Source organism: Lepidochelys kempii, chromosome 25, assembly GCF_965140285.1.
Source record: "Lepidochelys kempii isolate rLepKem1 chromosome 25, rLepKem1.hap1, whole genome shotgun sequence".
Classification (NCBI taxonomy): domain Eukaryota; kingdom Metazoa; phylum Chordata; order Testudines; family Cheloniidae; genus Lepidochelys; species Lepidochelys kempii.
In genome coordinates this window covers 13,035,777-13,051,550 of record NC_136404.1, presented here as the reverse complement: position 1 = coordinate 13,051,550, position 15,774 = coordinate 13,035,777, and the positions used below count along the sequence as shown (strand labels likewise).

Genomic DNA, 15,774 nt, shown 5'->3' with positions numbered 1-15,774 from the left:
GGTGTCCCTGTGGAGCGGCTCTTTGTGGTCCTGATGCTGCCGCCGCTGGCGGCGGAGCCCTTTCCAGCTGAGAGCTCTTTCCTCCCCCGTCCGCTCCTTCCGTCGGCATCCTGCGCCGGGCGCGGGGAATGGCCAGACTCACCGAGGGCGAGGCGAGGAGGCAGCAGCAGCTCCTGCAGCCCAGAGCCTCCCCCATGAGCAGCAGCAGCAGCAGCTCGGACCCCCCCGCGCAGCCGGACAGCATGAAGGACCTGGATGCCATCAAGCTGTTCGTGGGGCAGATCCCCCGCAACCTGGAGGAGAAGGACCTCAAGCCCCTCTTCGAGCAGTTCGGCAAGATCTACGAGCTCACCGTGCTCAAGGACCGCTACACCGGCATGCACAAGGGTGAGCCCCCCCCCCCCCCCCCGCAGCATCCTCCTGCCTCATGTCTCCCTTCTCTTTTCTACCCTCCCTCCTTCCAGCCTCCCCCAGCTTCTCCTGCCTACCCGCCTCTCGCCTGTCTCCCTCTGCCCCCCCCAACTCCTAGAGCCCCCTCTTCCCCCCTGCGTCCCCAGCCCCTTTCCACTCCCCATCTCCTCTCCTTTCTGGGGCACTGGCAGATTTCAGCCGGTTCCTTTCATTCATTTAGGCTTTTGACAGGAGCCGCCCGGGAACTTTTAATCCTCCCTAACAGAATTACATTTGTAATGTTCACAAAGGGGCCCTGGTGGCTTCGACCCTCCTCTTGCTGCCAGGCTAAGACTATCAGACTCTCCCTCTCTGCTCTAGGCAAGGTTGGAGCCACAAAGAAATGGGGTCTGGAGAAATCTGTGACATCTCGTTAATACTTCTTCAAATGCCTTCTGGGCCCGATGCCTTTCCTTGTTTATCTTGCTCCTTTCCCCAGGTCCTATTCTGGCCAAAGATCTCCTCTGAAAGAAGAGGAATATCCCCCTCCCCCTTTATACTCAAGTTAATTTAGGGTGAACCATTGGATGATTTCATAGATGAACCTCATTCCAATCCCCCCCTCAATATTATTGATCCAAGATGCTGCAGTAACATTTCTGTGAGCTGTAGTTTTTTGGTCCACTACTGTAGAATATAGTAGTATAACAAGAGGAAGGAGGAGGGTGTGTGAAAGACCCCTCATAATCTTAAAACTTATAGAAAATAGCAGCCACATTATAGCTTTGAAATCATGTTATCTAGCTAGGCAATATTTATATAGTGCTAAAAATGACTCTCTTTATACATAGACGGTTATAGACATTTACTGTACAGCACCATGCGTATAATGGGAATTCTGTCTGAGTACATTCAATAGATACCAGTAAAACTGTTTATTGTCAAACTTATGTCTGCAATTATAGCCTTCTGATTGCTCATGTGTGGGGCTTTCCTAGACAATGATATTTCAATGTACATGAATGATATACACAGTCATCTTCTTACAATAGGGTAAATGGAGAAGTTGGATTCTCACCCCACTTCCCCTTTCCGGATTTGTGGGAATTTGATTTAGGGAGTTGGAAATGAAGGAATGATAGTGCTGGGGACAGCCAAGTGGTGGTTGTGTGGGAGGTACCCAGGGCTCCCCTTGTCCCCCTGCTCTGCCCATCCACCTCAGCCCCAGCCCGCCAAACCCTTATTCTAGTCCCAGGCTCCCCTGACTGAGGGTAGCAAGGAAAAGCTGTGTCACATAAATAATCCAACACCCCTTGGTTCCAACCTGCAGCATCCTCTGCTCTCCTAGCCCCCCATCCTCTTTATAGCTGTGCCAGTCCCTTCAGTCCTGATATGCAGCACCCTCTGTGTTTTGCTACCAGGCCTGGTGACAAGCAATCATGACAAATGGCATGGGTGGGATGTTTTATGTGGACAGATGTACAGGACAGACTAGGCTGAGATCACAAAAACTCATTGCAGTTAAGGCCTGGAGCAGATGTGGAAACAGGTCTCCAAAGGGGAAGATCAGCAGTCCCTAGACTATGGGACTGAACCTCCTACCAGGCTATAATGCTGCAGTTTTAAAATCTGCACCACAAAGATTATAAACTGCAAATCTATTCTTCATAGCAGTATCTAGAGTGGATGAAAGGCCATCCTGAGCTTCTGATTATCCTAGAAGCTTTAGGATGCCAACAAGTTTTGGAAAGCATGTTTAGGCTGTAATTATTATTATTTTTTAAATCTGATGTTTTAAAAGCTTGTTGTTTTAAAGTATCAGGTCTGTGGCTTGAATTCATGTCCACCCTAAGCCTGGCCCTGGGTAGATGTTTCCAAGTTTAGAATACTTGGATCACCACAACTAAAGGGATGGTAGAGAAATCAAAGAGCCTGTTTGTTGAAAGACCTGACACAGGTTTGTGGTGTAATCATATGGGGGTTTTCATTGGAGGGAAGGGGAGCCCAGATCGGTTCTGATGCAGCTGGTTTAGAGTTTACGGTGTAGCTCTGAAAAGCAAAACACCCTATAGCTGCAAGTGCCAACATTCCTTCAGGGACATCTGATTTTTGCAAGCCCTACAGAGGAAAGGGTGACAAAAGGAAGTGTTATTAACAGAAGACAAGTATCTGTCCAAACAAAGGGCCAAATTCAGCTCCAGTGTAAAGGGGGAATCATCTCCCATTGAAGCCAATAGGAGCTGCGATGGCTGACTTTAGCCCAGGGAGTGTTTCTGTCTTCAATCAGGATTTCAGAATAAACCTGTCATATGTCTGTGTGCGCGCGCGCGAGTGCCTCTGAACAAACCTGTTACCATCTGACAGCAACCTGCCTTTAAAACACAGCGAGGAGGTGGATGGGGTGGGGGCACGACTCAAACGCACATTTCATTACAATCGACATGTTAAATATAGTCTGTGTTTGTAGGCTGAGGTCAGGCTAAAGGCAGAAGGCAGATTCCAGGGATCTGCCACTCAGATATGGAAATTAGAGGGGGGCAGCACTGGTATTAGCCAAAGCCTTGTGACATTAACTTGCTGCTAAACACAGGATTTGAGTAGCCAAAAAAAAAAAAAAAATCCCCCTGGCTTTGACATTTTTGAGAGGATGCAGGCGTTGCCGGGATGTTGTTTAGCTCTCGATTCTTCTTTCCAGGGAAAGACATTTGAAAGTTCAGGTTATCATTGTGGTTGTTTCCAGAGCTTCTAGTTCTTCCTCCTTCCCTGTTTTATACAAATAGAAAGTTTTGGTTGATTTCCTTGTATCAGGTTTCACTGTCACTCATTTTTCTGTTATTATTGATACATTTGCTTATAAGGTCGCCATAAGCGTGGGATGTGAGTGGACTTCACATGGCTTAAGTTGGGTCATTCATCTCCCCAAATAATAACAGGGCTATCCCTCAAATTGCTGAACCTCCACCCCCATCAACTTCAGTGGGAATTGAGGACAGTCAGAATCTCATAGGATTGGGCCCAGCAGGAACTGCAGCTGCAAAGAAAGGTAGGGGCAGGAGGCTAGGTGCCCAAGATTTCATAGCTCACAATCAGTGGAAGGCCTGGGCCATCACCCATCCTTATAGCAGCAGGGTACCTTACCTTTCTTGTGGGCTCATATTCAGCACTCTCCTCACCTTCCTTTACTGTTGAGAACTGACAAATTCACTGGTCTAGGAGGGTCTTTCATTCCTGTATAAGAATTAGTGCCTTAAAGTCAATGCAATTATGAAATGGTTATATATTCATGTTAGTGGCTAAATATTAATGCCTCAGCAACCTATTCGGTAGTTGATATTGCTCCAGTTCCCCCTTATATTATTCATGATGCAGTTTTTCTATTTATGTTAATGATGGCAGATATATTTGCATATTAATGGCAATATTTGTCATCAAGCTGCTATTTCCATGGGAAGAGCAGGGAAGTGTTTTCACATACGCTGGGGGAGGTGAACGAGGAGGGGGAGTCCGATGAAAATCGTTGGCCTTAAATTCCAGAACTGGGCTCACGAAGGTTTCTGTGAGAGCATCTGCTGCGTGCTTTCCTGGGTGGATTTCATGAAAGAGTCTATGGGAGGGGAAGGAGAGAGGCTGTGAAGCATGAGATACTGAACCGGACCCCAGGGAGGAAATGGCAGAGGAACAGTCTAAACCTGGGAGTGTGAACAGGCAGACGGTGCCATGGTTTGGCCATGGGCAGAGGAGGCAGCAACACCCTGCCTACCAGCCCCTCCCACCGCTGTGTTCTCAGCCCATGTTCCGTGTGTTGGTAGGAGCGGGCTGCTCTAATAAACCTGACCCCTTATGCCAGGTTTACATGCTTAAGAGCTTTAAAGAAATCAGTGGGATTGATTATGCAGCAATGGAGGTATGAATACTCTCTTTCCTTGAGCAAACCAAAGATCTGGAGATCTGACTCTCACACATGCCATTAGCCTTTATTAATACAGGCATTAGGCTATCGGTGACAGCAGTAGCAGTTAGGATGTAGCCGGGGATCGTCATTCCAGTAGCCAGTGCGGGAGGAGCCAGCCATCCTTTGCTGTGATCCAGACAGAGCTCGCAAGCTAGACAAGGTTAGATCGAGTTGGGATGCAGCCGTCCCTGGAAGACCTCAGCACTACAGGAAGTGTTGATGGTGTCACACAGTCTGGGCCACTGTTCCCCTCTATCAGTACTGAGCCTCTGTCTACAGTTGAGATTCTGACCACTTGTCATCATTAAAGATCCCATGCCACGCTTTATAAACGCCAGGCAGGTAACCTCTCTGGGCTGGCCGCATTCCAATGTCCTGCCTGCGTAGCCCCCAGCCCGCTGTTTCAGGCCTATGCCCCATTCCTCACCTGCTGCCCCAAACTTCTGTGTACTGCTGCAGGCTGTCCAACAGTTGCTGCGTTTCACTGGCTGGTGACGTTTTCTCCCCTTCTCTTGCTGTGAGGTTTAACTAACGAACATTTGTAACGTGCTCTGAGGATCTTAGCCAGTGGGTGCTGTAGGGCAGCTGGGTCCAGTACCCTTATTCATAAGCACTCCTACAGTAGCATCTAGTGGACTCCTTAACATTTCAGCATTAGCACCACCCAGCGATGTACCATCTCTGTTCATCTCAGTGGGCGCTGATAGCCTGGACTGGGATTTCCTGTTGGATGCTCTGAGAGCGTTTGGCTACCGGGGGCGGGAACGGGGAGCATTGCTGTATTCTTTTCCTAGGGCCATCATAACAACTAGCAGCAAGACCAGAATAGTTCCTGCATCCTAGGGGCAGGGTTTCTTGGTCTCGCCACTCCTCACTTGCTCGGGGTATTTGAGCCGCTGGTGGTTGCTGTTACGGCTGGTGGGTGGTGCTAAGGGCAAATACAGAGCGTGCCGTGTTCCACACGTGAAGTGCTGTTCTATTTATTACACCCACAAGCTAGCCCTGAACCAAAGAGTGGAAGGAGTTTGGGCAAGCTGTCTGGTTTGAAGGTTAATTTAGGAAAATCAGAGACTTACCTATACAATCTCCAGGTCAAATTCGGAGGTGGGTCTAAGGCAGTGTAATGTCTCTTTTTCCCACTGCAGCCTGGTCTACATGAGGCCACTTACTGGCGGATCCTCCAGTGTTTCAGCTAGTGGTAGCAGAATGGGAGAAAAGCGTAGAAACCATGTACAGCAACGGCTTCCGTGGCCAACAGCATTTTTAGCACCACATCCTGTGGCCCATGGCTGAGCACGGTTAGCTGACACACTGTTAAAACCTCCTTCAGCCGCGTGAGCCCTACCCTTGATTGGGGTGGGGGGGGAGGGGGAGTGGTGGTATTGGCCTTAGCAATGGTAGGAAATGTTATCTGAGAAAACCTAACATCAGTTGGCTTAGACTTAGACTCACCCCCACGGATACCGCTTTACACATCACCTCCGACTCTGGCTTTTTAGTGGGTCCAGGGACGGGGGGTGGTTCCCTCCTCAAATCCAAGGTGGTCATCTCAGACTGAAGTTTTAGGAGCCAGAGACTCCTGCCTTCCACAAGGAAACTGGGATCCCTGACTTGGGCAGAGGAACTTCCCTGTTCCAGATGTCTGTTTTCCTAAGGCTTTGTTGCGTTCCCAAAGCTCTCCTGAACTCTGAGACCAAACAGAGGGATACAACGCAGCTGGAGTTTTACTGGGGATGGCATTGAAGGTGTAGCTCAAGAATCGGTTTGCAATAGGCAATGTCTCTCTAGGGACAAGGGGCGATTCTCATTCCCCTAATATTTACATAATTGAGCAGCAAGGAATATAACATCCTGGCAAGATCCCCTTCGGTGTTCCTGACCAGGACTTAGGTGCAACCGAAGTAGAGTTAGCTCCTGAACCTCAGAAGTCAATCCTGCCTCCACATGTTGGGGCAAAATGATCAGGGACTCCTAGGGGCCCTGGGTGTGGAAGGTATGGTAAGGATAGCCTTTTGAAAAGGATGCTGCTGAGCTAGTGCCCCCCAAAAGGCAAGGGTGCCCCCCCCACTTTGGAGCACAAGAGCATGTAAATGGTTACAACAGGCAGCCCCAAATCTGTTCCAGCTGTGAGTAGGGAGCAACAATAAGTGGGCAGCCCTGGCGGGATGTGACCATCTGTGTAGGAAAATTCACTATTTAGTATTATAATACACATGTATAAAGTACCTCTCACCTAGGTATCTGGGCTTAATCCTGCTCCCACTGAAGCCCTTGGCAAAACTCCCAGTGACCTCAGTACCTTCAGTCCTCTGCTTGCAGTGCCTCACTTGCCATTTCCTACAAATCAAATTACCAAGGGGCTGATTGGATTGCAAACATGTTTAGAAAATGTTTTCATTGCTGCTTTTTAAAATCTCCTTTATCCTAAGTTTAAAATAGTCACCAGGCCTGAGCCGGCAAAGTTGGGGCTGCAGATCCTGAAGTAGGTTCTGAACTTAGCCAGAGTCTGGGGGCTGGTTCTGTCTAGAGATGAGAGGGAGAAAGGGTTGGTGCAGCACCTTTAGTTTAAAAAGTGCATGGGTGTGGGGGGAGTGGTCGGGAGGGGAGGGGAAGGAAAGGAAGCAAATTAAGTCATCGCTGCAGAGAAACATTGTCCAACAATGTGATTTGCACATCCAACACACAGTTATAACAGAAACCCCTTATCTGTGTCTGATCCGCTCACACATACTTATTCAGATAAGAGAGAGCTTATTTTTGGAGAGAGATTGATCTATATGTTGCAGTTCAAATAAATACAAAAAGGTGACCAAATCTGCCTATATAAATTCCAGTGAACTCCTGTGATTTGTGGGTGGTGGAGGGAGAGATGAACAGCTGGTATTTTACCTTACAAACAGAGGTAGAGGGGGAAAGGCTTTTTAATACTGGTTCAGAGAACTGAGTACTTTAAGAGGCAAGCAACAAAATCTAATGTCTATTTGGAATTAGAGGAGGCGGGGGAAGAAGACTGCATGACAATAGTCTATCCAACACCTCCATACTGCTGTGACAGGTTGGTTAAAATTTTAGCAGGGTAGCTAATTAACCATTGGAACAATTTACCCAGAGTCATGGTGGCGGGCAATTTTTCAATCAAGATGGGATGTTTTTCTGAAGGATCTGCTGTAGGAACCATTTTGGGGAAGGTCTCAAGGAGGTCAGACTAGATGATCTTATTGTTCCCTTCTGGCCCTGGAATCTAAGACTCTATGAAAATGTTCCAGATCAATAGACATTTTAAGTATAACAAGAGGCTAGTTTCAGTGCTAATTTGAACAAAGTGTTTTGCTTAGAAAGTCCAGTTAGCTTTGAAGGCAGCACTGTCCAGGAGAGAGGGCACTAGACATGGATGCAGGAGACCTGGGTTCTATACCACATCCATTGATAAGCTTGGCCAAATCACGTCTCTGCTTGGTGCCTCAGTTTCCCACTCTGTAAATAATGATACCAGCTTTCCTTTATGAAAGTACTTTGATATCTATGGATCTAGCTAATAGGGCTATTGTGTGATAGAAGAGGAGGTCAATGCTATTTGCCCCGCAACATGAGTATAAGGGGGCATATATGTTCATAATCAAATTGGGTGTTGGCCAGCATGCAGCTGCAGATGCACCAGTGTGTCCGTGAAATCGTTGGATGAGGATTGCTCAGGGAGTTGGCAACAGACTGTTGAGTCTTTTGCCGCTTGGTTGGCAGTTCAAATCCAGCCCCAGCCGGCAGATGCTGGAAATTGCTACGCACCATATGATTGCTGTTCGGGGGTTTATGTGAAATGAATTTGATCTCAGTCCAGTTCTCATTGAACAAATACTCATGTTGCAAAAACCACCACAGAAGTTGGGCCATGGTGATTGTACTTCCTTTTCTCCAAGGCACCTCTAGCTTGGGGTTGGGGCATGGTGATTGGCTAGTTTGTGGAAGACTCATGTGGTCCCTGCCCATACTGTACCCATTCTGTAGAGAAAGAGGGCTTCAGTCTCCAGACACCTATCACTAGTGCTAATTCCATACACAGATCCCTGAAACGTTTAAGATAGAATAAATAGCCGGCTGTAAGGCACATGTGCAATGCGGGAGACGTAAGAACCCGAATCTGAAGTCAATGGGAGTTGTGGGTGCTCACCACCTCTCAGGATTAGGATTAGGGTTAGGATGTGCAACTGGGCTTTGCAAATCCCGTATTTTAGCTGCATCCAGTGCTGCAGTTGTGCCCCTAGAAATAAGTTTCTGGCTTTGCGCGTGGAATTCTGTGTGTTATCACTGCTAAACTGGGCACCGAGGCCCAAATCCTTGACTTATAGCCGTTAGTTCCCTATTGACTTCACTGGGATCAGGACTTAGGCCTTTAAAATGCACTTGGAAAATCTAGTTTTACAGCTGCTGGCACTTTCCATAATTCTCGCTCTGCCTCTGTCTCCAGAGCTTCCTAGTAGTTCAGTGTGGGTAGGGGCACTGAACTGGGAGTCAGGAGATGTAGGTTCAGTTCCCAATCCTCCCACCAATCTGCTGGGTGACCTTGGGCAAGTCACTTGCCCTCTGGTTTCCCTCCCACCCTTTGTCTTGTCTTGCTCGATTGTAAACACTTCGGGGAAGTCGCTATATGTGTGTAGAGCACCTGCTCAATGGGAGCCCAAACTCAGCTGGGGCCACAGGTTGCTACAGCAATACAAATAATTATAATACCGTCAGACACAAGCGGACGCAGCGTCTCTTTGAACACGCAGGTTGAACAGGCCTTCACCCATAAACTTGGGGGGAGGGTTTCAAAAGCATCTAAATGACTTTAGCAATCTAAGTCCATGTGATTTAAGTGCTTAGGAGCCTACATATGTAGGATTTAGGCTCCCAAGTGTCTATGTTACTTTTAAAAATGGAACTTAATGCCTAGTCACTCAGACACTTTTGATTATTTCACCTTTGGTCCACATTACAGCTGTCAGGGGAACGGGTGGATTCAAAAACCTTGGGATACTTGTCAGCCTGTGTTTTCACTAAGGATCCCACCAGATACTGCATTTGGCATAGGAAGCGAGAGAGAGAGAGTGTGTGTGTGTGTGTTTTTCCTAGTCCTATGTCCCTTAGTTAAATTAGTTGGTAATCTTGAGACCAAGCCTGGCACAATGCAGCCTCAATTCGAAGGCTGGGCAAGGAGTCTTAATTACCTGTCAGATATGTTTAATATTCATATGCTGTTTTTCTAGCAAGTGCTACGGAGCCAGGTATAATTTGTTTAGCAGAGGCAATTTATTGGATGCAGAATGCAAGGAGGGCAGCTTACTCTTGTTGCCATATGTGGGATAAAGACACTCAAGAGTGGGGATTGTCCTGCAGAGTTTGCTTCCGCCTGGTAGAAAAATCATCTGAGTCAATGTGGGACTCTGGGGTGGCTGCCAGAAGACACAGTCCTGCAGCTCTTACTCACCTGAGTTTGAATCATTTCCGACTAGGCTGGGCAAAGCATGGGAGAATAGATCGATGCTGGGGTGTATAGAAGCTTGTTGAGATTGGATTGCAAGATCAGGCCTCTTATCTAGGCCAAAGCCATGTGAGTGGAGATCTTGGAGATCTGTGATACTGACTGGCGCTGCAGGTTAACCCTGAAGACATTTTGTAGCCATCTTAGTTAGGGCTCTCACACAGGAATGAATTCTGCCTTCGTTTAGGACAAAAATTAAATGCCAGTGGGACTGGGATGGGTGGGGGGATATGCATTCCTGTATTGGAGTCTATTCTTCAGTCCTTTGCCCAGCTTTGTCTGAAATGACTCAAGTGACAGGGCTTCCAGCTCTTCCCTGGGGAGATTATTCCACAGTCTAATAAATCTCTCTGATAGGAAACGTTTCTTGATAACCAGCCAAATTTTTCCTTTGCTCAGCTTCATCCCGTTTTTCTGAGCATTGCCACCTCAGAGCACCCTAAAACAATTCCTCTCTCTCCTGGGGCGTGACACCTTTTTACTAAGTGTAGGTGGCTAGCCTCTCTCCCCCTTTCGTCATGATTTTAGCCAAAGATGCTGGGTCAAATCTGGAGTAAGGACTTTAGGCTCGGATCCTTATTTGGCCCTTTTAATCTTTCTTCATAAATCAATCCCTGCAAGAATTGTAGTGCTTGCTTTTCTCTGAATTTCCATCAGTGTGTAGAGTACACAGATGTGTATATGGTACCGAAAGCCAGGACTGCTCTTGCTACGTCGACTCATTGCTGCCATATATTCCCTTCCTGCTCCAGGACAAGGTACTTCTGCACAGACAGCCTAAAATCGCATTCCACTCCCATACACCATGGCATGCTGGTCTCTAAACTGCTGCCTGCTCTGACCCCTTAGGTATTTTTTGGAATTGCTGATCCAAGCCTCACCCTCCCATTGAATATCTGTGTTTCAGGTTATTTCTTCCACTGGCTGTGTCAGCTTGTGTTTCTCCTGCCTGCGATGTTAATCCATCTGATCCAAAGCCCATAGAGCCTTTCTCTTGACTCCAATGGGCTTTGGATGAAGGCCCAGATTTTTAAAGGTATTTAGGCATGCCAAACAGATTTAGGAGCCTGTCTCATTTTCAAAAGGGATTTAGCCAAATCCCTTTTAAAAATGAGACTTGAGTTCCTAAATCAGTTAGGAATTACAACACTGAGTTAAATAGCTTTAAAAATCTGGCCCAGGCCACTCTGCCCCTTTATATTATTTATCTAGTTTCGTTCCTGGTGTTTTGTGACACCTCTCAATTTAGTAATATCTGCACCTTTAATTAACAAGTCTTCACTCTTCTTGCAGGTAATTAATAAAGAAGTTAAATAAAAACTTGGGCCTACCAGGGCTGCCTGCACCATGCTTGACACCTCCTCTCTGAACTCAGTGCAGGAAAGTTAGATCAGGGTGCTGGGTGGGGGGATGGTAAGGCACATAGTCCATGAACCCATGGAACATGTTGTTATTGTGGATATTTGGGGTGAGGGATTTTATGTTGTTACATGTAGGCAATTGTGTGTCTAATTTGGCATTTGCTGTCTCCACCGCAGGTTGTGCATTTCTCACATACTGTGCTAGAGATTCTGCCATCAAAGCCCAGACTGCGCTACACGAACAGAAGACTTTGCCAGGGGTAAGTCCCGGTGGTTGCTGAATTATGATCTGTGGGTTTCTTGGCTTGAGCTGGGCTGCGAACTGGAGGGAGCATTGGCTTTGATTCCTTTTTCTCTCTCTCAAAGAGGAGCTTGATCTGGTGGTTACAACAGGGAGCTGGGAGGCAAACCCTCTGGGTTGGATTCCTGACCCTACTAGAGACTTATTGTATGACCTCAAGCAAGTCGCTTCGCTACTCTGTGCCTCGGTTTCCCCATCTGTAAAACAGGGTCTAATGCTGCTTACCCACATCACCAGGAAATGGTCATGTTACAGGGTGGAAGATGTGACACAGGAAGTTAGTACTTTCTTTATATGGGCAGCCTGTGAGGAGGAGTCAGGTGGGGAAGGAGATAAGATACGGCATGTGATGCTGGACCCTTTTCCTAAATCCCCAAGGCTCATTTGCACATCAGCTACGGCTCCTCGTACGTTTCCTCTGCCAGAGCGACTGGCCTGGTTGTTCAGGGTCACGGTGTAGAGCCTGACATGACATTGAGTTCAATTACCGATGCTGACTAGACAGTGGAGGAAACATGTCCCTGCTTATACACAGACCCATCCCACCGTTCAGAAGAGAAATCCACTGAACGGGTGAGACTGGGAATTCTGGACTCCTATAGGTAGCCGTCCATACCCTGTGCCTTTTCTGCTGTCTATGGTCAGTATGAAACCTCTATGGAGAGACTGGAGAGATTTTTCAACATGGATACACTCCGAGGTGTGGGGGGATCAGCCCTCAGCTCACCCATATTCATGCACAGATTGCCACTCTCTGTTGCAAGGTGATGCTATTGGGGTTTTTTAAAAATTTTGCCATCCCCATTTTCTGATGGTAGAAGAACCTGGCTAGGCGGGGCTTGTTTTCTTCCTGCTCTGGGGTTTGAACAAGTGCGCTGAAAAGATTCCTTTGTAGGTGAGTAGGCGGAGGACTCGGGTACTTATAGACAGAAGCTCATCGGAGACCCTGAGTGCTTAAGGCAGCAGGATAATTAATGTAAACCAGGGATCTCTGGAGAGGGGTTAGGAATTCTTAACCATAACATTTCCCCTTTAACTCCTGCAGGACCAAAAAGCTCCCCTCACCTCTCCCAGCCCCTAGAGCCATCCATAGTTTTTACTGTTCGCTTTCTGCATGGATCTGTGTTTGCAATAGGCAGGAAAGCTCACATGGCTTAATTACAGCTTAATGGAGTCTTTTTTGGAAGCTGTCATTGCTGTTATTGGCTGTGGGTGTTCCAGGTTATTTTAGGGCACAGATGAGAGCCGAAGAGAAATACATTCTTAAATATTATTTGACTTAATTTTCTTCGGGGGATAAGTTAGCATTTCAGGATAAGGCATAATAACCTTCCACAAGCATTAGACCAGCATGGGATCTAGAGAGTGAGGGAGCATTATACCAGTATAGAAATTATACAGGTCATGGTTTAGTGCGGTAACTCAACATGCAATGGACAAGAACTTCATCAGTACAGTAGCTGCAGCACCATACAGTATAATCAAGGCTCAATGTCTGGGCTTAGCTCTGGCAGCAAGACCTCTGGATTCTGCTTCAGCTTTCTTTACACTCAAAATGGAGATTCCTAGTGAATTAAAGCTAAAAAGAACAGGATGAGCTGTAGCCCCTGTGTTGTTTAGTGTGAAAGTAAGTGCAACTTATTTGATACTATCCCCGTGCTTTGACAGAACTGCGGATTTTATTTGGAATTGACAAGGCAAAACTGCTTTGACAGAGAAGCTGAAGGTTGTTGGCATCTGGATGTGAGGATATTTCAATCTTTTGGTACTCGGGAGGCATAGGGAGCTGCTAGGGATTGTGGGAAATGCACACTTGCTGGCTGTCCCTACACTGATCAATATCAAAATGGTTAACAATTACAATGTCATCATTGGGCTTCAGGGTTAACGCTGGGATGAACTGGCATCAGTGCAGGGTTCCTCTAACCTTAGCCAAAATCCAGAGTCAAAGGGCTTCAGCTTCAGAATGAAAAGGGAGAGGTAGCTGAGGACAGAATATGGAACCTTTCACCTCCTGGTCCATGGTTCTAATATAGTACATGTTGTGGTTGAATTTTTTTGTTGTCTGGTGGCTGTTTAGTAGCCTGCCTAAAATGCATTTAGTTGGTTTCCATCCACCTCCCTGAGGACAGCTGTCCACGTCTCACCACAGCTGGCACAAATTGGCCCCCTGATTGGCTCTCTCAACACAGAGAACAATGATAGATCTTGACCGTTAGGAATCACGAGTAATAATCTGTGGATTTCTCAGCCTGAGCTAGGGTTATAAGGTTGGAATCAAAGAGGAATGGCCTTGATTTGTTTTCTTGTAGCTCTCTGGAATGCGGTGTGGCTAGAGTGGTGAACTGGGAACCAGGACTCCTGAGTTCTATTCCAAGCTCTGTTGCTGGTTGGCTCTGTGCCCTTGGTCAAGCCACTTAACCCCCTCTGGGCTTTATTCTGACTTACACTAAAGCCCCTTTGCACAGCTCTGGCAGTGTAAGGCATTCCTGGTGTAAATGGGAATCCAGCCCATGGTATCTCATCTTATCCATAAGTAAAATCTATCTATTGGGGGTTTATTCTGCTGGCCATCACTGTAGTATCTGAGCAGCTTCCATTTTAAAATCAATAGCAAAGTCCACAGAGGACTTCCTGGAGTCTCTGGCAGTCCTTTCCTTTTGGGGTGGCAACTCTGCTCGCAGTAAGGTTTTTGATTTTTTCTGTGTGACTAGCTGGGGACAGAAGGCGGGGGAAGCCAGTGTTCTGAGTGTCATTCGTATGGTGGCAAGTTGAAGAGGAAGGCTTTGCAGCATTCTTTAAAGATGGTCAGCCTGTGGGTTCACGTGGTCTCCTCTGGGGGTTTATTCCATAGCTGGATCCCCCTCGACTGAATGCTCTCGCGAGCATTGATCTGAGCTCTGTGGTCTGCATTGTCCCAGAGGGGTGCAGCTGTCGCAGTGGTTCATGATCAACATGCAGTCTTTAATGTAGCCGAGGCTTGATCAATGAATGGCTTTGAAAATTAAACCCAAAGCCTTAAACTGGATTCAGGAGCTGACTGGGAGCCAGTGGAGGGCCTGGAGCATGGGTCTGACGTCCTCAGGCCAGCACTAAGCCATGGAGAAGGCCGGCAGCCACATTCTGTATCAGCTGGAGCCTGGGCATCATCTGCACATTCCATTTCAGATCCAGTGATTCACAGTAATCCAGCCTGGAGGTGACCAGTGCGTGGATCCCTGTGGCCAGATCCTGGTCTGGGAAGAAGGGGTGGAGATCCCTAGCGAGCTGGAGGGGAAAGAAGGCATTTTTAGCTACTGGTGCTGCCTGGTCATCCAAGCTTAGTGAGGAGTCAAATGGGACCTCGAGATTTTCACCCCACTTTGATGAATGGGGGCGATGTGCGTTCCTTGGAAAATGGAGACAACAGGCTGTCTCCAGTACAGATGCTGCAGCGGCACAGTTACAGGGCTGCAGCTATGCCGCTGTAGCACTGTAGTGTAGACACTTGCTATAGCAACGGACGGGGTTTTTCCAGTGCTGTAGTTAGTCCACCCCTCCAAGAGGCGGGGAGAGTTCTCCTGTCAACCTAGCAGTGTCTACGCCAGGGCTTAGGTCAGCTTAACTCTCTCAGCGGGGTGAATTTTTCACACTCCTGAGCAACGTAGCTAGGTCAGCCTAAGTTTTAGGTGTAAACCAGTTCAACATCTCGGCCAGTTCTTTTGCTTTTCTGAATGGCATCACTTCGGTTTTGGCTGGATTCTGCTTGAGCCAGCTGTTCTCCATCCAACAGCTAATTTCTAGTCGACATTCTGACACATTAGTTGTGGTGTTTGCATCAGCTCAGAATGAGATCAAGAGTAGAATCTCATCGGCATATTGTTGGTAGCTGAGTGCATGCATCTCACTAGCTCTCCCAGTGGTGATATTGAAGAGAAGAGGGGATAGTATGGATCCCAGTGGGACGCCACAGAATAGGGGCTTTTGACTATCTGTTGCCTCTCTCTGAGCACCATTGGAGAGGAAGGATTGGAGCCACTGTAGTGCGGGGGGTGATAATACTTGCCTGGCTTGCAAGGAAAAGTGCTTTGAGATCCTTAGAAGAAAAGTGTTATACAAGGGCAAAATATTCTGTTATTTCCAACATAAAAATGTTTTCTTCATCCCCATAGTTGAACCCTTTCACATGTACCATTTCAGAGAGATGCTGTATTAGATGCTCCCGGGAAATACAATGCACTGTGACAGCCTAAATTTCACCCTGGTATAACAC

General features: G+C 47.3%; 1 protein-coding gene across 3 annotated transcripts in view; it reads left to right on the top strand.

Annotated features, from left to right (window-relative positions):
• Positions 1-15,774, top strand: part of CELF5 (CUGBP Elav-like family member 5) — a 57,530-nt gene continuing 41,756 nt past the window's right edge. For 2 of the 3 annotated variants that reach the window (XM_073323825.1, XM_073323824.2), the window contains exons 1-2: positions 3-387; positions 11,399-11,481. In XM_073323825.1, coding sequence (XP_073179926.1) covers positions 129-387; positions 11,399-11,481 — 342 coding nt within the window. In that variant the 5' untranslated portion in view covers positions 3-128. Of the gene's footprint in view, positions 388-11,398; positions 11,482-15,774 lie in introns of all 3 variants that reach the window. The other variant, XM_073323826.2, reaches the window with a different exon arrangement.